The 26562-nt window shown below is 46.7% G+C and overlaps 1 protein-coding gene across 1 annotated transcript in view; it reads left to right on the plus strand.

The window, feature by feature from the left end:
• The window catches only part of PAFAH1B3 (platelet activating factor acetylhydrolase 1b catalytic subunit 3), a 28052-nt gene extending 1730 nt beyond the window's left edge, over positions 1–26322 (plus strand). Inside the window, exons 2-6 of the mRNA XM_082273597.1 lie at positions 6384–6470; positions 13756–13845; positions 20636–20752; positions 22454–22576; positions 25324–26322. Coding sequence (XP_082129723.1) covers positions 6390–6470; positions 13756–13845; positions 20636–20752; positions 22454–22576; positions 25324–25593 — 681 coding nt within the window. The 5' untranslated portion in view covers positions 6384–6389 and the 3' untranslated portion in view covers positions 25594–26322. The remainder of the gene's footprint in view (positions 1–6383; positions 6471–13755; positions 13846–20635; positions 20753–22453; positions 22577–25323) is intronic.
• The last annotated feature ends 240 nt before the right edge of the window (positions 26323–26562 follow it).

Raw genomic sequence — 26562 nt, forward strand, 5'->3', positions numbered from 1 at the left:
AAAGCTATTTTTCCTTCCGTCAACGGGATCGGACAGGCGGTCCGCTCTCATCCGATTCCCCCATAGAGATGCATGGGGATCTGACATCTCCCTCTCCACACACAGAGCAGAGACAGAGCTGTCACCTGCCTGATCAGCGGGGATCAGCGGATCCATCCCCCGCTGAGCAGAGAATGGTCCGCTCCGGACAGCGCACCGAATGAAAGGAGCCTAATGCTGACAGGGGTGCATACAATGATCAGCTCGGTTTTTATTCAAGCAAAAACCTTTATTCCAAAAAGGGGAAAAAAAAACTGCATACAAGCAGTGAGCTGGAGTTTGGCTTCAACTTGTTAGTGCATCTAAATCTGCTAGTACATAGATAACAAGGGAAGGAATGAGTAGCTTGGTGGTTTCATTTGTTAACCACGTTACACGTTAGGGGGGGAACCCTTGGGGGAATCAAAAATGGAGAAAGATCTGGGAGTCTTGGTAGAGGATAGACTAAAGCCCCGTACACACGTACCGATCGTCGGCCGAACGATCGGCCGTCTTTTGTCCCCGGCTGTCGTGTCCACTGAAAAGTGCTAAAGACTGCACACGAATTTTGTCGGCCAACAACAGCCGACTGCAGAAGTGATGTCATGTGATGGTTAACTTTCCGTGTGTTTTTTCTTTTCTGAGCATGCCCAGTCTTGCAAATCTGCTGTCTGTCAGCCGAATTCTGTACTGACTGGCGAACAATCGGCCGTTCTGGTGTCGGCATACAAAAATTTTAATGCCTGCACGACAGATTCTGTTCGGCCGAAAGTGCGCTGTCGGAAGCATCATACTAACAAGCCGAAAATCGGCCGATTGGTCGTCGGCCGAATCTTTTCGGCCAACAATCTGCACGTGTGTACGGGCCTTAAGCAATAGCATGCAATGTCAAGCAGCAGCTGCCAAAGCCAGCAGAATATTAGCATGCATAAAGAAATGGATGTATTCCAGAGATAAGACTATAATCCTTCCACTTTATAAAACTCTGGTCCGACCGCATCTGGAGTATTCTGTCCAGTTCTGGTCGCCGGTCCTCAGGAGGGATGTGTTGGAGCTGGAGAGAGTCCAGAGAAGGGCAACTAAACTAATTAGGGGATTGGAGGACCTTAATTATGAAGAGCGTCTGCAATCGCTTGATTTATTCTCCCTGGAGAAGAGACGCCTGAGGGGGGACATGATAGCAATTTATAAATATCTCAATGGGGACCTCAGCTTAGAAAAACAGCTGTTCAGTCGCAAGGATTGCATGAGGACTAGAGGGCATACAATGCGATTAGAGGAGAAGCATTTTAACCTCAGGCAACGTGGGGGGTTCTTTACTGTTAGGGCTACAGGATTGTGGAATTCTCTACCACAAGAGGTGGTTTCTGCGGGAAGTATGGTGGCTTTCAAAAGACTCTTAGACGTACATCTCAAGGATCAGAACATTCAGGAGCCGCTCGACCGTTACCCCAGCGAGCGGGAGGGGACGCCCCCTCCTGCTGCCTTGCACGGCTGTGCCCGGGTCTCCCATCCCACCGACGGGAGACCCGGGCAGGAAAAAAAAAATGCAACCATCGCCTTGAGCTCGCACACAAAAGAAAACGTATACGGAAGTCGCGCCCGCAAATGAAATCGCTGTTCAAACCACACATGTGAGGTATCGCCGTGATCGCCAGCGTGAGAGCAATAATTAAAAAAAAAAAAAAGAGCTACTCTCTAACGCTAAGCTGGTAACCGTTAAAATTTTTTAAAGCGTTGCCTATGGAGATTTTTATTGACCGTAGTTTGTTGCCATTCCGCGGGTGTGCGTAATTTTAAACCGTAACATGTTGGGTATCTATTTACTCGGCGTGACATCATCTTTCACAATATACAAAAAAAAATGGGCTAACTTTACTGTTTAGTTTTTTTAAATGCAGTGAAATGTGATTTTTTTCCCCAAAAAAATGGCGTTTGAAAGACCGCTGCGCAAATACCGCGTAACAAAAAATATTGCAATGACCGCCGTTTTATTCTCCAGAGTGTTTGCTAAAAATAATATATATATAATGTTGGGGGGTGCTAAGTTATTTTCTAGCAAAAAAATACAGATTTTTAACTTGTAAATAACGTGTCAGAAATGGGTTCGATCCTTAAAGCGGAGTTCCACCCAAAAGTGGAAATCCCGCTCATTTGCTTCCCCCCCACCCCTCTCCGGTGCCACATTTTGCACCTTTCAGGGGGGGAGGGGGGGGAACGGGTGCCTGTTTTTGACAGGTACCCTTCCCCACTTTCAGGAGATGGCACTATCCCCCGGAAGTTCAGCCCCCCCCTCCCCCCCGCCGAGCCAATCCAAATGCGCAGCGTGCAGTAGGGACCCACCCGTGTAGCCGCAAGGCTTCACTGCCGGGTTCCCTGACCGGCAATGGCGGCGGCAGCATCCGACAGCCGATGGAAACATTGGCTGCGGTGCCAACATCACTGGACTCCAGGACAGGTAAGTGTCCTAATATTAAAAGTCAGCAGCTACAGTGTGTGTACAGTGTGTGTACAGTGTGTGTACAGTATGTGTACAGTGTGTGTACAGTATGTGTACAGTATGTGTACAGTATGTGTACAGTGTGTGTAGCTGCTGACTTTTAATTTTATTGGGGGGGGGGGAGGGCGGAACTCCGCTTTAAGTGGTTAAAAATGGGCCAGGGGAGATGTTATGGAGGTGAAGTCTACAAGCTAAGACAACGATTGGATTTGGGGCTGAAAGGACAGGTCAGAGTCTAGGATTACACCCCATACCCTGGAATGAGGGAAGGGATTATTGGTTGCATTACTGATTTTGATGGAAAAGTCATTGTGGGGGGGGGGGGGGGATATTACCAGCTCAGTTTGAGAGATTTAGTTTGAGGAAGTGGTGCGACATCCATGCTGATAGGTTAACACAATAAAAACCTCCCCTCCCCTCTGTGACATAACATTATGTGCCCTTGTGTCTGCGTTATATTAAAAAATGTCTATCTGTACCTAAATCCGAGCGTCTCCCTGCGCTCACGTGACTCCTCAGCTTTCTCCTTTGCCCGGGTGATGTCAGAGGGAGTGCTCGTCCCCACCCACTATAGCTGTCAGCTGGGGAGAAGAGAGAGCTGAGGAGTCACGTGAGCGGAAGGCGCTCTGATATAGATACAGCAAAGGCACACCAGCACATAACTTTGTTATAGAGAGGATGGGATGTTTTTTTAATGTTGTTATAATAGCAGCGGGGGTGGGGGGGGGGGGTGGAGGACAGAGGAAGATAGGACAGAGCAGGGCTGTGGATGGCTGAGGCACATAAACTGACCACGGTGTCAGGGCTCAGGGGCCATGATCAGTCGTGGTCAGTTTACAGAGGGGAGTGTATAGCCAGGCAGGATCAGCCAGGTTTTTTAGGTGATAGAAGGGGCCAAATTACACAGCACAGCCACTCTGCTGTTATTCATGCTTGCGGGGGTCTTCAAATTACGGCCCTCCAGTTGTTCAGGAACTACAATTCCCATCATGCCTAGTCATGTCTGTGAATGTCAGAGTTTCACAATGCCACATGGGATGTGTAGTTCTGCAACAGCTGGAGGGCCGTAGTTTGAGGATCCTTGCTTTAAGGGAACAAGATCTGTTTTTTTTTTTTTTTGGATAGCTTTATATTCATGATATTAAAAAGTTGAATATATACAATTATATATATTTTTTTAAAAACTGTCATGTAAAATTAGCATTAGTAGACCTTCCACCAATTGGATGCGAGTCTTCGTAGTTTGTTGGCTCGTTTAATTCGATTCCGTCACTTTGCACAGGCAGGACAAAATTACAGAGTCACTACCTGACCCTCTGATACTCCTCTACCCCTGTTACTGTGATCCTTTGCTGTTCTGTCCCTGTGTAAGCTCAATGTTTAATGGTGTCAGAGCTTACACAGGGTTTAGTGTGTCCTCCTACCCATGTGACAGTGTTCAGGCATGCCAATTGGCTGCTGCACCTGAGAACTGCATAGGGGGGGGGGGGGGGAAGGAGGTCACATGCTTCCCTATACTCAGAAATATCGGTGAAAGTGGTATTAGACTCTGATTGGGAAATTGTACCTACAGGTCAGATTATAATATAGTAGTAGAGTATAGTAGACAGTTCAAAGTATTTAGTAAGAGGCATGGTGAGTTTTTTGAAGTTGTAATTCTTGTCACAATTTTTTTTTTCTTTTGATAGAAAATAACTTGGATACCCCAAACATTATATATTTTCTGAAAGCAGCGGTCCTGGAGAATAAAAATGTAGCTGCTGCAATTTTTTAGTTGCACAATATTTGCACAGGCATTTATCAAATGCACATTTTTCTGCAGTACTTCATTTGAAGAACTGACAATGCTACAAAAGAGAATTGTTGCCCACCTCACCCCCCCCCCCCCTTTATCCACCCTACTGGTGATCGGGGTGACATAGTTAAATGTCAATTTTCATCTCCACGTCCTGCAATGAAACCTATTTCCTTCTCCTCCCAGTCACACATGTTCCCCCCACTTCCCCTGCACTAAGAGATACCAAGTAGAGGATGAGTGATCATGTGACTTTATTCATTTGTTTCAGTTTTGCCCCTAAAGACCGGAAAATATTGATTATTGAACATAAATTATTCACATGTAGCACTTGCAGATGGCAGACTCTACATACTCAATAGACTATTATAGCTGTTGTGCTAAAAATATACCTGAATGACTCAGATCCAGCACCATTTTAGTCCTGGGCTTTGTCCATTCCCGGTCTTTATAAAGCCCTCACCCTCGAGCTACTTATACTGATTATCGCAGAACTCCCTCTTTGCTTTATTCCTCTGTCAGTCTCGGAAGTCCAACCCCTATGCGTAAGCTCCATGTTGGAAGGTGTCTGAGCTTTTGCAGGGTTGGGTTGATGATGTCACCCCCCCCCCCCGTCTCATGTGGCAGTCTCTGAGCATTGCGATTGGCCACACTGCATCATGGAAGGAGGTCACATTTAGATCCGGAAGCACTTGGCCTTAGGCAGCTGCAATAACAACAGAAGGATAGATGGAGTGTCTTTAGAGCAGCCTTTTTCAACCAGGGTGCCTTGAGGTTTCTTTAGGGGTGCCTTGGCAAACTGTCTAAAAATTGCTCAAAAATTGTATACAAGCCAGCCTGTGGATGAAGGCTGCTTTTTAGTTACACAAAGCCATGGGTTTTCATTGTGCACCATTACAACCTTCTAGCTGCTGCCATCCTGCAGACCAATGGCTTCATCAGTTGATAAGGAGAATGTCCGTCATCTGCATAGCATCCTTGTTTGACTCTCCCCTCCTCTCTCCCTCTCGGCGGGGGGGTCACATTAGCTGAGTGATAGAGAAACATTGGAATACTAGTCAGTACCAGTTTGCAAAAGTGTATTTGCTTTGGAAGAATAAATCACTTCTAATGTTGGGTGTCCTACTTGGACTTGTGGATGTTGCTGCATAATGTAAAACTATTAGAATAGTTTGTACATTTTAGAATGGAGTGCCTTAAGACTGCCTATAATTTTTAAAGGGTGCCTCAAGTTTGTCCATAATTTTTAAAGGGTGCCTCGAGTTTGTCCATAATTTTTAAAGGGTGCCTCGAGTTTGTCCATCATTTTTAAAGGGTGCCTCAAGTTTGTCCATAATTTTTAAAGGGTCCCTCAAGTTTGTCCATAATTTTTAAAGGGTGCCTCAAGTTTGTCCATAATTTTTAAAGGGTGCCTCGAGTTTGTCCATAATTTTTAAAGGGTGCCTCGAGTTTGTCCATAATTTTTAAAGGGTGCCTCGAGTTTGTCCATAATTTTTAAAGGGTGCCTCAAGTTTGTCCATAATTTTTAAAGGGTCCCTCAAGTTTGTCCATAATTTTTAAAGGGTGCCTTGAGTTTGTCCATAATTTTTAAAGGGTGCCTCGAGTTTGTCCATAATTTTTAAAGGGTGCCTCGAGTTTGTCCATAATTTTTAAAGGGTGCCTCGAGTTTGTCCATAATTTTTAAAGGGTGCCTCGAGTTTGTCCATAATTTTTAAAGGGTGCCTCAAGTTTGTCCATAATTTTTAAAGGGTGCCTCAAGTTTGTCCATAATTTTTAAAGGGTCCCTCAAGTTTGTCCATAATTTTTAAAGGGTGCCTTGAGTTTGTCCATAATTTTTAAAGGGTGCCTCGAGTTTGTCCATAATTTTTAAAGGGTGCCTCGAGTTTGTCCATAATTTTTAAAGTGTGCCTCGAGTTTGTCCATCATTTTTAAAGGGTGCTTTGACGCAAAAAAAGGTTGAGAAATACAGCTCTAGAGTACTGATAGTGCTTTGAGAATGTCGGGGGGGGACAATGATTAAAGTTGGGAGAACTTTAACACGCTACCACTACGTCTGTTTCTTTCCTGTAGGACAGAATGAGTGACTGTAATCAGAACCCCGCCGCTGTCCCCACTCTTTTGTCTGACGTGCAGGGGGATGGACGTTGGATGTCTATGGTGAGTTGGACATGTTAACCTATGTACAAATCTGGGTGCTGTCAGGCTCCTAGAGGATCCCAATCAATTGCCAACTGCTAGGAGTGCCGGCCTGAAACCGGGCTTGTCTCGGCTCCAAACATCAGCGTGTAATGAAGGAGAGGTCCCTCAAGCCACACATCGCTGCATATCCACTAATAGAGAAGTATGTTGCAGACTCAGGGTGAGCCCATCCAGGCCATGCCCTTTTGTGTTTCACCCCACCCCCCGGAGCTCAATCATGGGGATGATTGAGCTCTGGGGGCGGAGCAAAACATGTTGGGGGTGTGGCCTGGCAGGAGCCCTCTTTTAGTGGATCTGCAGCGTTGTGGGGCTTGAGGGACCTCTCCTTCACTACATGCTGATTTGGGCATGTTGTTTACTTTGTCTTGTCATTAGAGATTTCAGACGGCTAAAGCTGTTTTTTTTGCTTTTTCTTTTTGATTTTGTGTTCTGTTAGCGGGCTGAACAAAGATCCAACAGTTTTTTTCTCCTTTCACTATGCAAAAGTTTTAGGCAGGTGTGAATTCTGCAGTGAATTAAGAAAGCTTTCAGAAATTAAGTGTTAATAGTTTATTTTATTAATGAAAATTAGTAATAAAAAAAAAATTAAAAAAAAGTGAACAGAAGAGAAGTCCAAATCAAATCAATAAAAGCAAAATTAAAACGCTCGCGCCTAGGTGTGTAACTAAACTATTAATGGTAGTTTGAGCAGCCGCTGTCTATGTCTCAATTCAGATGAGCCAATAAGAAGTAATCAGACAGCGCTTGCTTAACCATAAACTGATGAGTTATACCACAACTTCTATAGTGAATACCACTATTATACACTGCCTAAAAAAATTAAAGGAACACTTTTTAATCAGAGTACAGCATCAAGTCAATGAAACTCCTGGCATATTGATCTGGTCAGTTAAATAGCGGAGGGGGTTGCTAATCAGTTTCAGCTGCTTTGGTGTTAATGAAATTAACAGGTGCACTAGATGGGCAACAATGAGACAACCCCTAAAACAGGAATGATTTTACAGGTGGAGGCCACTGAAATTTTTCTTCCCTACTCATCTTTTATAACTGTTTTTCACTAGTTTTGTATTTTGGCTAGGGTCAGTGACGCTACTTGATAGCATGAGCCGATACCCGGACCCTAGAGGTGGCACAGGCAGTCCAACTCCTCCAGGATGGCACATCAATACGTGCCATTGCCAGAAGGTTTACTGTGTCTCCCAACACAGTCTCAAGAGCATGGAGGAGATTCCAGGAGACAGGCAGTTACTCTAGGAGAGCTGGACGGGGCCGTAGAAGGTCCCTCATCCATCAGCAGGACCAGTGTCTGCTCATTTATGCACTGAGGAACAGGATATCCACTACCAGAGCCCTACAAAATGACTTCCAGCAGGCCACTGGTGTGAATGTCTTTGACCAAACAATCAGAAACAGACTTCATGAGGCTGGCCTGAGGGCCCAACTTCCTCTAGTGAGCCCTGTGCTCACTGCCTGGCACCGTGAAGCTTGATTGGCATTTGCCATTGAACACCAGAATTGGCAGGTCTGCCACTGGCGCCCTGTGCTTTTCACAGATTTCAGCAGGTTTACCCTGAGCATGTGACAGACGAGAAAGGGTATGGAGAAGCCATGGAGAACATTATGCTGCCTGTAACATCGTTCAGCATGACCGGTTTGGTGGTGGCTAAGTAATGGTCTGGGGAGACATTACCATGGAGGGGCGCACAGACCTCTACATGCTAGACAGTGGCACCTTGACTGCCATTAGGAATCAGGGATTAAATCCTTGGACCCATTGTCAAACTCAACACTGGTGAAATAGGCCCTGGGTTCCTCCTGGTGCACGACAATGCCCGGCCTTATGTGGCGAGAGTATGCAGCCAGTTCCTGGAGAATGAAGGAATTGATACCATCGAATGGCCCCTACACTCGCCTGACCTAAATCCAACAGAACATTGGACATTGTTTCAGTCCATCTGACGCCGTCAGGTTAAACCTCAGTCTGTTCAGGAGATCAGTGATGCCCTGGTCCAGATCTGGGAGGAAATACCCCAGGGCACCATCGATCATCTCATTAGGAGCATGCCCAAATGTTGTCAAGCATGCATACAAGCACGTGGAGGCCATACCAGTCTGGCCAGCGAGCACATGCAGACCTCAGCTCCGCTCTAGGTCGGCCTCAACATAGCCCCACTGGATGAGGGCTGGCCTGTGAGTTGAACGCCATACGAGGTCTCATACAACCGGGTCTTGGCCTGCATCACAGCGTTCCTCCTGGCCGGCAGCCCCCATTTGGATGGAGAGGAGGTTCTGTCTGGAGTGGTGCCCACCTGGTTCCTGGTATAGTGAGTAGCTTTCCCCCCCTCTCCCCCTGGAGGGTTTTGGGGTGGATGTGGGCCCCTCCATGGGATATTCGCCTCCATGGGATATTCGGACCCCTGGGTTACCCTCCTTCCCGTTAGGCACCCTCCTCCTCCTTCTGGGTCCCTGTGGGTCATCTAGCCCCCCATCAGCCTCCCCCTATACTTAGGGTATTGTGGTGGTCTGGCCTACCTCCTGAGGCAGGGGCAGGGTGCTGTGCTGGTAATAGGGGCAGGGGGTTTGCCGCCGGCAACCAGGCGATCGACTGTGAAGCGGGGGGCTGTACCTGGTGGGGGCTCCTGCCACGGCTCCCCCTTCTTTCTGTTGCCTTAGGCCTAGGGATCCCTCCTGGGTCCCTGAGAGCCTTGTGCTTCCGCGTGGAGCCGCCATTCTGTTATGGCCTGTATTCTGTATTACTCGGTGGCTATGTTTGTGTAGTCCGGCGCCCATTTTGCGTTAGACCGGCATTGAAAATAGTGGCAGCCATGACATTGGAGCCTTTCTGGGCAGCAATTTCAGCTGTGGGAGCCCCTCCTTATCCCCTGGTGCTGACTCCTGGGTCTCTTCCTTCCCTGGATGCCGCACGTGGATTGCAGTTTACCCTGATGCTGCCGGTGCCTGTTCTGTGAGGTGGTGAGTCTGCTGGTGCTGCAATTCATGTTCTGCTGTCCAGCAGGTGGTCATCCCTCTGGACTTGCATGCATGTGCTGATTATTAAGACGGCAGGCTTTGAACCAAGAGTAGAGGTCCCTTCATCCGGAATGTTTCATCAATTGTGTCTCCGGTGGGGCACTCCTGAGGTGGATCTGTTGGCGCCTCGGCTCAACAGAAAGGTGCAGAGGTTTGTGGCACAGGATCCTCTGGTGGACGTTACAAACACTCTGGTGTCCCCATGGGGCCAGTATCATCCGATTTACAAAAAAGGATGAGAATGATCATATCATCTGATTTACGCCTTCCCTCCTCTCAAGCTTCTGCTGAGACTCTTGTGCAGGATCGAGACAGAAGGGATTCCAGTCATTTTAGTGACGCCGACCTGGTGCAGCTGGTTGCCGACGTCCCTTGGAGACTGCCTCTCAGGGAGGATCTGCTGTCCCAAAGGCTGATCTTCCATCCTGCTTTACAGAAGCTGGCTTTGACGGCTTGGCTGTTGAAAGCCAGGTGCTTAAGGATAGAGGTTTGTCTATGTCGGTGATTCCAACGCTGTTGAAAGCAAGTAAGTCTACCTCTAGGAAGATCTACTATCGTATGTGGAAAATGTACATTTCCTGTTGTGAGTCACTTGAGGTTTACCGTCGCTCTTTTTCGGTGGCTAGGGTCTTGACCCCTTCGAGGAAGGGGTTGAGCAGATATTGGCTTTGAGTACCATCAAGGGCCAGGTGTCGGCCTTGGCGGTCTTCTTTAATGAACTTTTGGCCACGCATTTACTGGTGTGTACCTTTCTTTAGTGGGTTTGACACTTGGCTCCTCCAGTGCGGTCTCCGTTACTGCATTGGGATATCAACATGGTGCTCTCAGGTCACCAGAAGACTCCCTCTGAAAATCTTCGGGACATTCCCCTGCTTACGCTGTCCCAGAAGGTGGCCTATTTGGTGGCAGTCACCTGTGCCCACAGGGTGTCATAATTGGCGGCATTATCTTGTCGTTTACCTTACTTGGTGGTCCACAGAGATAAGGTGGTTCTTCACCACTGTCCGTCGTTCCTTCCAAAGGGTGTCTCTGATTTCCATTGAATGAAGACATTGTTTTGCCTTCCCTGTGTCCCAGGCCAAAACATCCTAGAGAAGTGGCATTGCATGCCCTGAATGTGGTTCGGGCTATCCGGGTGTACCTGGCAGCTACAGTTTTTAGGAAGTCAGGCTCACTATTTGTGCTCACGGATGGGCCTCGGAAAGGACTGTCCGCTTCTTCTGCGACCATTTCCAGATGGATCAGACAGACGGAGACTATTCCATTAAGGGTCGGGTCCCTCCTTTCCATGTCAAGGCACACTCTAATCGGGCGCTCAGTGCTTCTTGGGCCTTCCATCATCGGGCGTCAGTGACGCAGGTTTGCAAGGCGGCCACCTGTTCATCGGTGCACACTTTCACAAAATTCTATAAAGTGGATGTGTTGGCATCTGCGGATGCTTCTTTTGGCCGCAAGATTTTGCAGGCTGCTGTTTAGAAAGCCTGTTCCCTCTTTGGGGGTTGTAAAGTTTTCAGGTGGGCTCCAGTTGATTTGTGGTTAAGCTCCGGTTACCTGGTTGGCTACGGTTTTAGCCTTGGGAATTTTTTCTTGCTTTTCCCACCCCTCATGTTTGACACTGCTTTGGGATGTCCCAATGGTTAAGAAGATCAGGAGCTGTGTCCGTCAATGAACGAAAGAGAAAATGTGATTTTTGACTTGCCATAAAATCCATTTCTCCAATGTTCATTGGCGAACACAGCACACACCCCTCTGTGAAATTGTAATTCTTCTGACACTGCTAGTAACAAAACTTACTGAGTACCAAACTATAGCAGAGAGGGGGTGTATACTCCTGGAACTGCCCATAGGCGTAGTCAGTCTTTTATTCTGCCTAGTGTCCTACTCCTGTAGGGGGCAGTATAACCCAAGAAGATCAGGTGCTGGGTCTGTCATTGAACATCAAAGAAATGGATTTTACAGTAAGGCTAAAATGCCATATTTTACATCTCCAAACATAAATCCTTACGAGTCTTTGTCACTTTTATAGTATCATGTTGGAACATTGATTGGTTTTACTATAATAGTGATATTCACTATAGAAGTTATGGTATAACTCGTCAGTTTATGGTTAAAGCTCCGGGCACAAAAACGATTTTTTTTTTTGTGCCCCTCCGCTAGGTATACCTGACCTGAAAAGGAATTGGATAGTTATTTTTATTTTTTTTGTTTACTCACCTTTTTATTGAAGATCGTAAATACTCACCTCTGACTGCTTCCTCCCTCGGAGCCGCGGCTCACCCGTCACTTCCTGCGCCGCGATGATTCCTGGGAGCTAAATGTCATCGCTCCCAGGAATCAATGCGCCGCACCGGCCCCGCTCGTCACTTCCGGGCGACGCCGCATTCCCCTGCTAAACAGCTTCTGGGCATGCCCAGAAGCTGTTTAGGAATGCGGCGCCGCACCGGAAGTGACAAGAGGGGCCGGTGCGGCGCATTCTGGGAGAAGAAGACGCGGAAGAAGACACAGAAGAGGACCGCGCCGGCTTCAGCTGCCCACAAGAGAGATGGAAACGCTGTGGAAGAAATTTTCTAAGTAAGTATTTCTTCTAAAAGGTAAGTGCGAACCGGGACAGATCAGAGGCTAGCCATTGTGGAATGTGCTAGCCCTTACTGTCCCGGGGGTATGTTCATCAAAAAATGACATCTGTGCCCGGAACTCCGCTTTAAGCACTGTCTGAATACCAATCAAATCAATATTTGGTGTGAACACCCTTTGCCTTCAAACCAGCATCAATTCTTCTAGGTACACTTGCACACAGTTTTTGAAGGAACTCAGCAGGTAGGTTGTTACAAACCTCTTCAGATCTGTGGATGTCGGCTTCCTCAAATCCTTCTGTCTGTTCATGTAATCCCAGACAGACTCCATGATGCTGAGATCAGGGCTCCGGTCACCCCAAATATTGATTTGATTTGGATTTGTTTTCTGTTCATTTACTTTCCATCTTGCTAATTGATAAATATAAACTATTAACACTTCTATTTCTGAAAGCTTTCTTCATTTACAGCATTTTGTCACACCTGGCCAAAATTTTTGGACAGTACTGTATCTCAGGTGGATGGAGGAATCCTGCCCCTGCCGCTGTCAGAATACACTGATCGGTAACTGGAGCTGATTGGCTTATTGATAACAAGTTTCCAACATATGCCTTTGACAGAAGTCCACTAAATGGTCCTCTTCTGTCGAGTAGAGGAGAGCACACACCGACCCTCACACCTATACAGCCAAAATTATTTGGACACCCCTTCAAATTGTGTTCAGGTGCTTTCAGTGAAAGGAAATGTTTACACTACCACATACAAAGACATTTAAGCCTCGTACACACGCAACAATTATCAGCCGACCGATCGTCCGACTTTTGTCCAGAGTGGTGTTTTGTTGGTTGGAATGTGCTCTAGACTGCACACGAATTTTCTCGGCCAACAAAAATCTACTTCAGAAGTGATGTCATGTGCTGGTTTACTTTCCGTGTGTTTTTTCTTCTCTGAGCATGCCCAGTCTTGCTCATCAGATTTTTGTCTGCCGAAATCTGTACTAACTGACGGGAAATCGGCCGTTGTGTTGACGGCCAACAAAAATTTTATAGCCTGCACACCAGATTTTATTCGGCCGAAAAGTCAGTCGGTTGTCGAAAGCATCATACTAACAAGCCGAAAAATCATTGGCCGAAAATTCTCGGGCAATAATAATTGCGTGTGTATGAGGCATTACTCTTCCAACCTTGAGGTTTGGTAAAGGTCCGTTTCTGTTCCGCCATTATGCTCCTGTGTACAAAGCCATCTCCATAAAGACACGCTTTGATCAGTTTGGTGAGGAGGAACTGGAGTGGTCTGCAGAGAGCTCTGACCTCAACCCTACCAAACACCTTTGGGATTAATTGGAAATCTCGATTAAAAGACAGGTCCTCTTCTCTTCTAGCCATAAAGTGGGGAGGGGCAACACCATATTAATGCCCATGGTTTTGGAATTGTATATTCAAGGAGATAATTCGAAGGTCAAATGTCCAGAAATCTTTAGCCAGTGTATGGGGAAAATATGTGAAAAGGGGTTTTAAAGCTCCATGTGCTTGCTGTATTGTATAATGTACATGACTGTAAAAAAAGGAAACCTTTTTGGGAAAAAAATTATATACATCTCCTCATTTTAATGGGCCCTTATTGGTTTTTGTATCTTACAGCACAATCACTTTGTGTCGAGCAGCAAAGACAAGGAGCCCGAGGTCGTGTTCATAGGAGATTCTAATGTCCAGCTGATGCATCAGTTTGAGGTAAAAATGTATGAAAAGGCCTAAACCGATTGAATGAGGGAGGTGTAAAACCTCGTGTTTTTACTGCTATCCAGGGCTCCGGTCAATAAAAAAAAAAAAAAAATTCTCTTTTCCTGTCCGGTTGGTTTTACCAGGTAGGAGGTGAGGGAAAATCCAAAATGAAAGCAATACAAATCTTAAACAAGGAATGGAGTTTCTTACTTAACCTTAGAGTCCAAATGTAAAGTTTAACCCCTTCCCACTGACAGTACACATATATACAGCCTCTCTGGACTGGCCTTTATGCCGTGGGGCCGCATATATGTGTATCTGTCTTTGTGCTGGGAGCTCGTCGCACAGCGCGCTCCCAACACAGAGACTGGGTCTCACTGGAAGCCCTGGGTCCCATACTAATGCTCGGGACCCAGAACTCCTGATTTTGAGTCACCTAATCTTTGTGATAGCCTCTGATTGGCTATCACAGTGATCAGTCGCTGTGAAGCCCGACCCCCATGGAGAGGACGGATGCATTGTATCTTTAAGCCCTGGTTCATACCGGTGCGACTTTGAAATCACGCTACTTCAGCGCAATTTCAAAGCCACACATTAGTGCAATTTGCACTGCCGATTTCATTAAACAGAAGTCTATGCAAGTCGCAATGAAGTTGGTAAAACATAGTGCAGGAACTTTTTTCATAATCGCTCGTTCATTGATGGACACAGAGCTTCATATTCAGTCCCAAAGGGTTATATCGCCTCCTACAAAAGTAGGGACACTTGGCAGAAAAAAGACTTGGCTACGCCTATGGGCATTTCTACGTAAAGGGTATACATCCCCATCTCTGCTATAGGCCTTAATTTTTTTTCTGCCTAGTCAGGAGTAAGGACCTAGTTCCCTGCTGGGATCTTTGGTTCTGGCAATTTTTTCCTTTTAAATGCCATTTTTTTCTCCTGTTTTTTCCTGTGAGATCTACAATCAACTGCCGGACTGGGCGACAGGCTGGATAGCTAGATCCAGTGGTCCTCCCAGTCTGGCCAGCGAGCGGGTGCAGACCAGAGCTCCGCACTGGGTTGGCCGTGACATAGCCCCACTGGACAAGGGCTGGCCTGCAAGGTAAGTGCTTTGTGAGGTCGCATACGCCAGAGTTGCAGCGTTCCTCCTTGCCGACAGCCCCCTATTTAGATGGGGAGGGGTTCTGTCTGGACTGGTGCCCACCAGGTTCCGTGGTATGGTAAGATGTCCCCCCTTTCCCCCTGGATGCGGTGTGGGGTGTATGCGGGCACCCTCCCGGGACGATCAGACCTACGGGTTATCCCTCCCCCCCCCCCCCCAGGCCCCCCTCTGTTTTGTGTGGTCCCTATGGGCCATCTTTGAAAACCCCCACCCCTCCGGGGTAGCGCTGTTGGTTGGTAGGTGAATGGGGGCTAGTGTGCGGCACTGTACCATGAAGGAGAGGGGGTGGCAGGGACATGTGGGCATGCCACCAGTGGGACAGACTTTCATGCTGGGGTGGGCGCTGACAGTTTTGTGGTGTTGCGCCTGGGTCCCTCCTTCCGCTGTAGATTGCAGCCTGGGCTCCAGGGGTCTTTCTTTGGTCCCTGGGAGCCTCGTGGGTGCCGCGTGTGGCGGCCATTTTGCTGTGGTCAGTACCGTTGCTTTTGGGGCCTCTGTTGTTTTCTATCCCGGTGACCATGTTTGAGTAGTCTGGCGGCCATTTTTGGTTGGCCCGGCGTGCATAGAGAGCAGCGGCCATGACAGTGGAGCCTCTGGGCGGCGATTATTGCTGTAGGGGCTCCTCCTTTTCCCCTGGTGTTGACTCCTGGGTTTCCTCTTTCCCTGGATGCGGCACGTGGATGCTTGGCTATCTCTGGTGTAAACCACGCTTCTCCGGTGGGGTGGTGAGTCCTGGTGGGGTCCCTCCCTCTCTGCTGCCGGTTGCGGGGTGCTCTGCTTTCAGGTGCCCCTATGGTGATATGGGTGCAGTGCCTGCATCCTCCATCTTCAAAGTCTCCCGCACGAATGTGATCAGTGGGTCAGTTCTATCAAGGTTCCTCCATTCCCTGTAACGGCGCACTCTACTGGGGCGCTTAGTGTTTCTTGGGCCTTCCGTCATCAGGCGTCAGTGGCCCAGGTTTGCAAGGTGGCCACTTGGTCATCGGTTCACACTTTCACTAAATTCTATAAAGTGGATATTTTAGCATCTGCAGAGGCTTCTTTTGGCCACAAGGTTTTGCAGGCTGCTGTTTATAGGGTCTGTTCCCTCTTTGGGGGTGTATTGTTCAGGTTGGGCTCCAGTTGTTTTTTTTGTTGAACTCCTGTTACCTGGTTGGCTTCTTGTGTTTAGCCTTGGGATTTTTTTGTTGTCCCACCCCTCATGTTTGCCACTGCTTGGGGATGTCCATATAGTTCTGAATATGGAGCATTGTGTCCGTCAATGAACGAAAGAGAAAATAGGATTTTTGTACTTGCCATAAAATCCATTTCTCTGAATTCATTGAAGGACACAGCGCCCACCCCTCTGTGGGGTGTTGATACTTCTGACACTGCTTGTTACTAAACGAAAGGCCTATAGTAGAGAGGGGCATGTATACAAGCTAGGACTGCCCACAGGCGTTGCCATTTTTTTTTTTTTTTTTTTACTGCCTAGTGTCCTACTCCTGTGGAGGGCGATATAACCCTGCAGTTCTGAATATGGAGCGCTGTTGTCAGTCAATTAACTCAGAGAAATGGATTTTACAGGAAGTACAAAAATCCTATTTTTTTTTATTTTATTTATTTGCTATTTCCTTTAATAATAAAAATAAAAAAAATCAGGAGATATCCATTTACCACCAAATGAAAGCCTAATTTGTCCTGAAAAAACAAGGTATAATCCTCCGGAATGTACAAAGTAGTTGCAATTATGTACAGTTTTACTAATGCATATCAAAGTTGCAAAATTGTGCTTCGGCATTAACATTTGCTTTACCCTTAGGCACGAAGGGGTTAATTCCATTAAAATAGATCCATATAATTTGCACACATAGCCTATTCAAATGTATCTGTTTTAATCCCTTCCCACCCAATCCTGGCCATCCTTTTAACTGGGTCTTAATGACCAGGATGAGGGGGAAGCTGGAAGGGCTGCCTGATCACGTGGCCACTGTAATTGGCTGTCATTTTGGTAGCATAAGTCAGTCCACCATATCCCAATTATTACAGCCTTCTGCACACTGGACATTTTTGCAGCTGCTTCTAGGGGTGTCAGGTTTTTTTCCCCCTGCATGTTATCCTGTGTCCATGCACACATAGGCTTTTAGCAGCATTTAGAGGCAGGAAAAAAAAAACACTGCCAGTGCATCCAGGAGCAGCAGAAGAAAAAAAAACACACTTGGTGCTTGTAAACACGTGTTAACATGTCTAAACGCATGTTATCACTAGGCGCATTTAGTGCTTAAACGTTAATTAATTTCAATGGCAAGAATAATTTATTCTTTTGGCCAACGAAACTAATTCATGCCCAAGCACTTGACGGTTAGAACCGCACATTGGAACCACATTTAGAAACGCACATTAGCTGGTTACACACTTACAAGCTTCAGGTGGTGGTTTTTCTTCAAAACGCTGCTGCCAGGAGGAAAGGCTTTTAGGAGAGTTTTCAAAACATCCAGTGTGCACGAGGCCTTAGTGAGCATGTTCTCGGCACAGAAACCTTGGTCATACATGGACTCGTATGTGCGCCATGTGGGAGCTAAAGTGCGTTACGTGAGCGGCAAAAAGGTTCATGGAATTAAACTTTGAGTGTGGCTCTCCTTTCCTTGTTTTTATGGTCTACAATGCCCCCCAAAGACATCCGGTCCCATCTGATTTTGTAGGATTCAACTCCTATCCTCTCTCATCGGAAATCAAAATGCTATAGTTTTCTCCAGTACAGGAATAGAGGGGAAATCTTCCAAAGGGGACAACTAATCCCATGACAACTCTTAGGCCTCATGCACACAGGGCATTTTTACTAGGGATAGACCGATATGGTTTGTCAGGGCCGATACCCATATTTTGGTCACAACGTATCAGTATTGGCCGATATGGGCAGATATTTTGTACATTTAAAGTTTTTAAAATTAAAGGCAATTTTTGACACAAATCTGGTACTGAACATGTTAATTTTTGTTTAATGCTTAATGACTGGCTTGCTGGCTTCCTATGGTGGGTGGCTGGCTGGTACATGGTCTGTGGGTGGCTGGCTGGTACATGGTCTGTGGGTGGCTGGCTGGTACAGTGCCTGTGGGTGGCTGGCTGGTACAGTGCCTGTGGGTGGCTGGCTGGTACAGTGCCTGTGGCTGGCTGGCTGGTACATGGTCTGTAGGTGGCTGGCTGGTACAGTGCCTGTGGGTGGCTGGTACAGGGCCTGTGGGTGGCTGGCTGGTACAGGGCCTGTGGGTGGCTGGCTGGTACAGTGCCTGTGGGTGGCTGGCTGGTACAGTGCCTGTGGGTGGCTGGCTGGTACAGTGCCTGTGGGTGGCTGGCTGGTACAGGGCCTGTGGGTGGCTGGCTGGTACAGGGCCTGTGGGTGGCTGGTTGGTACAGTGCCTGTGGGTGGCTGGTACAGGGCCTGTGGGTGGCTGGCTGGCACCGGGCTGCTGTGGGTGGGTGTATGGCTGTGATACACTCCTGCGAGACTAGTCCCCACTCCAGGTGAGGCTGTCCAAGACGAGGGAGGCGGCCTAAGAAGGCAGAAAGACCTCATAAAAATATGGGCAATATCGGCCAGTTCCGGGACCGATACCGATGTATCGGGGAAAGTGCATATCAGCCCCCGATATATTGGCCTTGCCAATAATTGGTCTATTCCTAGTTTTTACAGCTGCTTTTAGAAGCCTCAGACTTTTTTTTTTTTTTTTTGCAGCTTAAAGACGCCTCTCCATGTTTTTCTATGGCCTCATGCACACATAGGCTGTTAGGAGCTGTAAGCGGCATAGGCATTTTGAAGCGGTAAAAAAAAAACCCAGTGCCAGCGCGTTCTAGAGCAGCAGCGTTGGACTGTAAAAGCGCCTAAATGTGTGTTAACGCCGTATACAGCCTTAAGCCGCCTCAAGCATTTTTAAGCTGTAGTAGTTGGATTTGAGAGTGGAAAATAGAAGAGGGCAGAGAAAGGCTGCTAAACGTGGCCAAACGCACATTAACGCCAATGCAAAACGCTTCTAAAAGCGCGTTTTTACAGCTGCTTTTTCCTGGCGTCAGAACTGGCTTTGCAGCTCAATTTTTCAAACGCCCCGTGTGCATGAGGCCTTCAGAGGAGATTTCCCCCCATTTTCTTCTGTGCTTGCTTGCCATGCATTGGTCTTCTTTTTTCCATTCAGCCAGCAGGTCGGATTGAAGAAAATGATTTGATTCCCTCATCCACACAATCAATGTGGGTGGAGAAATCCCTTCTGCTAAGTTATTGTATTCTGACAGCGGGGAGGCTTCCCCCACTGTCAGACTATACTGATCAGCACTGCCTGCTATAGCCTGAAGCACTGATCGAGAGAAAATTTTCCAGCAGGCTGGTTGTACAAAAGTGGTTCAATTGATCAATAGACCAGGGTCACCTGCCCTCTGCCTATCCATTATAATGTATGTGCTTTTACTATGGAGGCTCTCAAAAATGTTAGGTAGGACTGCAGATAATACTGGGGTGCCTTGTCGTGGCCTTTACAGCCTACACATGTATCTGTAAATGTGTGCAAACTAAACCTCTGTTTTTAACGCAAACTGTTAAGCTGGGTACACACTATACAACTTTTGTTGGTAGATTTCCTATCAACTATGTAGTGCAAGGGCCGGCCTAATTGCATACAAATTGAAAGTGTTTAGGTTTGACCTCATATTATATGGTTTTGGTAAATCTAAAGGAAAAAAATCTAAAGAAAATTGTATAATGTGTATCCAGCTTTAGACAGGATAACTCATTTGGCTGCAGACTGGCTGGCAATGTTTTACATGTGTTGCCCTTCCATTTGCTCCTTGGCGCAAAGGCCAATTTTAGGTGGGGTCAGTGGCCATTTGTTTGTGTTTGCGTACAACTAACTTGTCCATGCGAAAGTCTACCAGTCCCTGCTGAACAGGCCAAATTTCGATCCATGTATGGCCGGCATTAGACGGGAATTAAAGGGAAATCTCCCTAATCGGAATCGGATAGCTAAAACAATTAAGGAGGGTTGCACAGATACCGTTTTTTTTTATGGCGAGTATGAGTACCGATACTTGTACACTAGTACTCCCTGATACCAAGTACCGATACCTTTGCAGTGTGATTTGAGTCCATACAAAATGAATGGGCTCCAATCTCACTGCAAAAAATTGCATGCGTTTTCCTGCACTACTCCTGTGTGAACCCAGGCTGAAGTCAGTATTACAAGCCTGTGCTCACACAGGAGTGGTGCGGGAAACCGCATTTGAATCGAACCGTAATATCACCGCGTCACGTGCAGATTTTTGCAGTGCAATTCGAGCCCATTCATTTTGCTATTGGTTTTAGGTATTTGAGCATTTGAACGAGTACAGGCAAATGCTTCATATTGGGACTTATTCCGGTATTGGTGAAACCCTACAAATAACCTTTCCTATCCAAATTGTATAAAAGTTTTGCATTTAGGAGAGTGACAACATTGCTCAGTCTGCAGTTCCATTCATATTCTGCTTATTACCTGCTAACTAGTAAAAGTCACAATTTGACTGTTGCTTGCTTTAGAGTTCTTATCCTTTTTGGAAGCTCCTTTCCATGCTTTCCATCACCTGTGCATCATCTCACATAGCAAGGATTGTTTTTTTTTTTTTTCTTTCCCCCAGATTTGGAGGGATCTCTTCTCCCCTCTGCACGCCCTGAACTTTGGAGGATTGGGTGAGGGCACCCAGCATGTATTATGGAGAATGGAGAACGGGGAACTAAAACACATCAAACCAAAGGTGGGTCTTCGATTGGTGAGACACAAACATACTCAGAGTTCCATATTAGGAGCTTCTATAGACAGGCTTTGCTTTTCTGCACTGTGCTTTATTCAGAGGTCTACAGATTTCTATTTATTATAAATGTGCAGTGTGGGTGACTATTCTGAGGCTGTGTTTGACCTGCTTTGTGCTTTTCTGAATGCACCAGGTCCTTTTTGAGGTCTGTTCACATTGCAAGAGAAAGTGGGTCAAACTCAAAAGCTCCTGCACCCGAATGTGGATGTGATTAATTAGTGCTACAGTCTAGTGCAAAGCCCATCTAAAAGTGCTGCCATATAGAGGGCAAATGGGAAAATCTTATTACAATGTTGATAATAGAGAAGACCGCTCCAAATTAAAAGCCATGAGTAAAGATTTAACAAATGATCCAGTGCAGTGGTCTCCAATCTGCGGCCCTGGGGCCAGATGCGGCCCTTTGCTTGCCTTTATTCGGTCCTTAAGGCTATATTCCTTTCACTGACACCCAACGATGGGGCACTATTCTTTTCACTGACACCCAACGATGGGGCACTATTCCTCCCACCGATTCCAAGATGGGGCACTCTTCCTCCCACTGACTCCAAGGATGGGGCACTATTCCTCCCACTGACTCCCAACGATGGGGCACTATTCCTCCCACTGACTCCCAACGATGGGGCACTATTCCTCCCACTGACTCCCAACGATGGGGCACTATTCCTCCCACTGACTCCCAAGGATGGGGCACTATTTCTCCCACTGACTCCCAACGATGGGGCACTATTCCTCCCACTGACTCCCAAGGATGGGGCACTATTCCTCCCACTGACTCCCAAGGATGGGGCACTATTCCTCCCACTGACTCCCAAGGATGGGGCACTATTCCTCCCACTGACTCCCAAGGATGGGGCACTATTCCTCCCACTGACTCCCAAGGATGGGGCACTATTCCTCCCACTGACTCCCAAGGAGATGGGGCACTATTCCTCCCACTGACTCCCAAGGATGGGGCACTATTCCTCCCACTGACTCCCAAGGATGGGGCACTATTCCTCCCACTGACTCCCAAGGATGGGGCACTATTCCTCCCACTGACTCCCAACGAAGGGGCACTATTCCTCCCACTGACTCCCAACGAAGGGGCACTATTCCTCCCACTGACTCCCAACGAAGGGGCACTATTCCTCCCACTGACTCCCAACGACGGGGCACTATTCCTCCCACTGACTCCCAACGACGGGGCACTATTCCTCCCACTGACACCCAACGATGGGGCACTATTCCTCCCAACGTCAACAACTATTTCTCTCCCAATACCAAAGTTCAGCATTGTTCACTCCCAGTGGGCACAGTCCGCCCCCCTTAAAGTCTGATGGAGAGTAAACTGGCCCTTTCTTTAGAAACTTTGTAGACCTTTGGTCCAGTGCAAAAGAGACCACCTGAGCTCTGCCTCTAATGTGTTTCACTTGTTGGACCATTCATAACATTTCAACTATGGCTTTTAATTTGGAGTGCAGCTACCTTCTCCTTTACTAACCTTGAAGTTTGAGATGGGGAATGAACCACTGTGGAATCAGCACCCAGCCTGGGGTGTACCGGCATAAGTATCTACAGCAGTATCTATCTTTTTAGTAGCTAAAGGCAAGATGCAGTCTGAATTATGTATATGTACATTTCATTCGTTTTCTTTGTTTTTAACAGATTATTGTGCTTTGGGTGGGCACATTCAACCAGGGAAACACTGCAGAGCAGATTTCAGGGGGCATTCAAGCCATTGTCCGATGCATGCAGCAGAGGCAGCCTCAAGCTAAGGTCGTGGTGCTGGTAAGTGTCAGAGAAGAACCTCCTCCCTGAAATGTTGCAGGTTATAACAATTTGGAGCCAATCAAAAAAGAAGTCAGGATATGGGGTAGAACAGCTGCTGGAGGCAGCCTTTTACACGACTATACAAAAAACAAACACAAAAGGGCACACCAGCCTAGTGCATTATCCCACAAACTCACTTTATTAAGAAATTGTCATAAAACGTACTTAAACGTGCAAATTAAGAATGCTCATCGAGCTACTCATCTGTAACTAAACAGTCCTGGACACAGTACAGTATGTTATCTGACGCTGGAGTGTACTGTCTCCAGGACTGTTTAGCTACAGAAGAGTAGCTCGATGAGCGTTCTTTATTCGCACATTTGTGATTACGTTTTATGGCAATTTCCTAACCCCTTCATGATTAAGGGAAAAATAAATGTGAATGCTTAAGCAAAATGTAGCAATTTTTGTAAAACTGTAAATATCATCACAACTATTTTGTGCATCCAAGGGGATTATACCTTGTTTTTTTCAGGACAAATTGGGCTTTTATTTGGTTGTAAATGGTAATAGATATCTCCCAAATTTTTTTTTTTTTATTATTATTATAATACTAAAACTGGCCCAAAATAGCGTAAAAAAATGTATTTTTTAAAATGTAGCTGTTTATTTCTTGTTACTGCCATAACCCACCACCAAAGAACAACCTGAAATAAATTCTCCTGATCCTGATGATTGCAGCGATACCACATATGTGTATGTTGTTGTATGTACCTGTAGTAAACCCCAGAAACAATTGTGTGCATTTTGCTTTTTTTTTTTTTTTTTTTTTTTTTTTTTTAGCCTACCTAAAACACACCGACACTAACTGACACTGATACTAATTTAAAAAAATACTTAAAAAAAAAAACAAAATCCTGTATGAAATATGCTGACTCTGACCTTTTGACCTTGACCCAAACACTAACCCTGGCACTGACCTAGATCAAACCTTGATCTAGCTATTTTTTTTTTTTTTCATATATATTTTTTTTTTTCTCTGCAAGATGTCCTCTACATCCTGATACAATGTATCTGTCTCCTCCATTCGCAGAGAGATAAACACAGGGGCAGGCTTCACACTGACTGATCACTGTGATAGCCTCTAAATGGCTATCACAGTGATCAGGTGACCAGGAATCGGGAGTTCCAGGTAGTGAATGTTAGTACGAGACCCTGCTCTGTGTGCTGGGAGTGAGCTGTGCGGTGCGCTCTGAGCATGATGACAGATGCACATATATGCAGCCCCATGGAAAAAAGCCCAGTCCAGTGGGGTCGGCGTGAAGGCCCTCTCCTCTGCTGCCCCTAGGTGGTCGGCTTCGCTGAGGCTCGCGTCCAGGCAGCTGGGTGGCCATTTTGGATGCCTCCATTGGGGAGGGGCGGCCCCAGTGAGTTTGGCTGAAGCCCCCCACTCTCCTTTTTGGCATCTGCCAGACTAGGATTTGTGCACTTGCGAAAATTTAGGCCGCAGCTTGAGGCCTGCTAGGCCATGCGGTCAGCTTGGCGCGTGGGGGCGGTTCAATGACAGGCTGCTGATGCCTCTCAGCAGTAACCCCCCCAGCTCTGCTGATGCCCCCCCCCAAGCTCTGTTGATGCCCCACTCAGCAGTAACCCCCCCCTCCCAAGCTCTGCTGATGCCCCACTCAGCAGTAACCCCCCCCAAGCTCTGATGATGCCCCACTCAGCAGTAACCCCCCCCCCCCCCCAAGCTCTGCTGATGCCCCACTCAGCAGTAACCCCCCCCCCCCAAGCTCTGCTGATGCTCCACTCAGCAGTAGTCCCCCCCCCCCCCCAAGCTCTGCTGATGCCCCACTCAGTAGTAACCCCCCCCCCTCCCCCAGCTTTGCTGATCCTCTTCTCTCTCCGGTCTCTGCTCCCTCCCGCTATATTGCTCCCACGCTGCTCACCATGTGTGACATCTACTAGTTTCTCCTGCTTCGGTCCTCCGGCTCTGTTGATCTTCTGCCCCCCAGTACGCTCTCTAGGCCCTGCTCACCTTCTGCTATGGTGTTCCCATGTTGCACACAACGTGTCTGCTAGTTGCTCTGCTCCAGTCCGGACCCTGCTCACCTTTCTGCTGCTCCATGGTGCACACTAGATGAGACATCTGAACCAGATACTTCCAAAATATATACACATGAACCAGAAATGACTGCTGATGACGCCTTTCTGGTTTGCTTGTTGGTTTCCCAGTGCATCCTGGGATATCTTGTACCTCCAATACTTTCAAAACAAAGTAAAGTGGATGTTGAATAAAAAAGCCTCTCAAAACCTGCAGGTGCTGTAAGCGAACGTTGTCATAGACTTTTATGGAGGCTTTGGAGACTTTTTTAAGCACCATGAAAGTGCCATAGGGTATCATTTTTGAACAGAAGCAAACACAATGTGTGAACAGGACTGTCAACTTACCATTTTATTTAATGGCAGGGGCTTTGATTGGCATTCAGAGTGCTTTAAAAGAAAAAGAATTTGTCTCTTTGAAGCAAATGTAAATGAGCCGTAAAGGTGACATACACACGGGTAATTGGCCCGCATGGGATGGGTTCTGGGATAATTAAATAGTTGGTCAAGAGCAGGGGGTGCCTCAAGTTAAAAACTGGAGGAGCAACCATACAGGTTATATGTAGGAAAAAAACTGGTTCCATTGCTTTAGACATGTAAAAAAAAAATTGGGAGCTTGGTTTGGGCTGCAATTCTTTACTGAACTGCTTTTCTTGTTTTCACAGGGTTTGCTGCCACGTGGAAAAGACCCAAACCCTTTACGGGACAGGAACAAGCAGGTGAATGAGCTGCTAGCCGAAGCTATGCCCTCCATGCCCAATGCCTTGCTTTTGGATGTGGATCCTGGGTTTGTGCATTCTGACGGCACTATCAGTCACAACGACATGTATGATTACCTCCACCTGAGCCGCCAGGGATACGCTCGGGTCTGTCAGCCTCTACACAAAACACTGCTGCAGATGTTGGAGGGCAGAGGGGTGCCAGCTCAACAATAGTGAACAGAACCAAATGGTTATCTAGAATTGGGAATAACCTGGAATAATGCCAGAGGAGGGTGAGACTGGTTCTCTTAAAAGGCTTCCCTCGCATACTTCTCCAAAGATAAGGTTGAAGGGAATATGGTAGTAATCCTGCCTGGGTAAGAGCAGTGCAATAACTTTATCATTCCTCCAGGGGGTGCTGTCTTCCCAAGTTAACACTTAATATCCACTGCCTCTGGGGGGGGGGGGGGGGGGACAGGAAACACTCCTTCCTAGCCCCAGAAACACTTCCTGATCCCTAACCAGCTGCAGCTTTATTTTCAGCCTCCTTTTTTATTTTATTTTTTTTTTGCAAAAAAAGTGCAAGTAGTTTGTTGAAATGGGTGCAAGTTTTTCTTTGACAGCGCCCTCCTCCAAACTGTTTCAGCATTGGCTCCTACCTGGACAAGGGGAGTTTTGTGGCTGTCAAGGAGCATCCTGCACTTGTTTTAGGAAACAATTTGCATGCAAGCAGCTAGCTGGCTGGAGAACATTTGTTTAATACTACACTTTTTGTTTTTATTTCTTTTGTACAGTTAATCCTGTTTGATTTTGTATATTACAGTGAGAGTTATTGTATGTTTTTTGTTCTGGACCCTGATATGACCTTTTGTGTACACAGCAAAGAGCGCTAGTATGATTCCACTATACCTGGAAGGCTTGTCACCTAAATCACATAATAAATGTGTTGTGACTCTCACTTTTTTTTATGCGCAAGTTGTGATTTGTACAAAGCGAAAGCTGAGATTCGAAGCAGAATAATTCACTGAAGTTGAAGCCCAAGCTATTTTTTTTTTTTTAAGTTTTAAATGGAGTGATAAAAGGCCAGATACGTTTATATGTATGTGGGTGGAAGGACTGTACACACAAAAAGAAAAATGGACACCATCCTCATATGTATGTATATGTGTGTGTGTGTGTGTGTGTGTGTGTGTATATATATAT

Source organism: Pelophylax lessonae (genome assembly GCF_965119305.1).
Source record: "Pelophylax lessonae genome assembly, chromosome: 12".
NCBI lineage: Eukaryota > Metazoa > Chordata > Amphibia > Anura > Ranidae > Pelophylax > Pelophylax lessonae.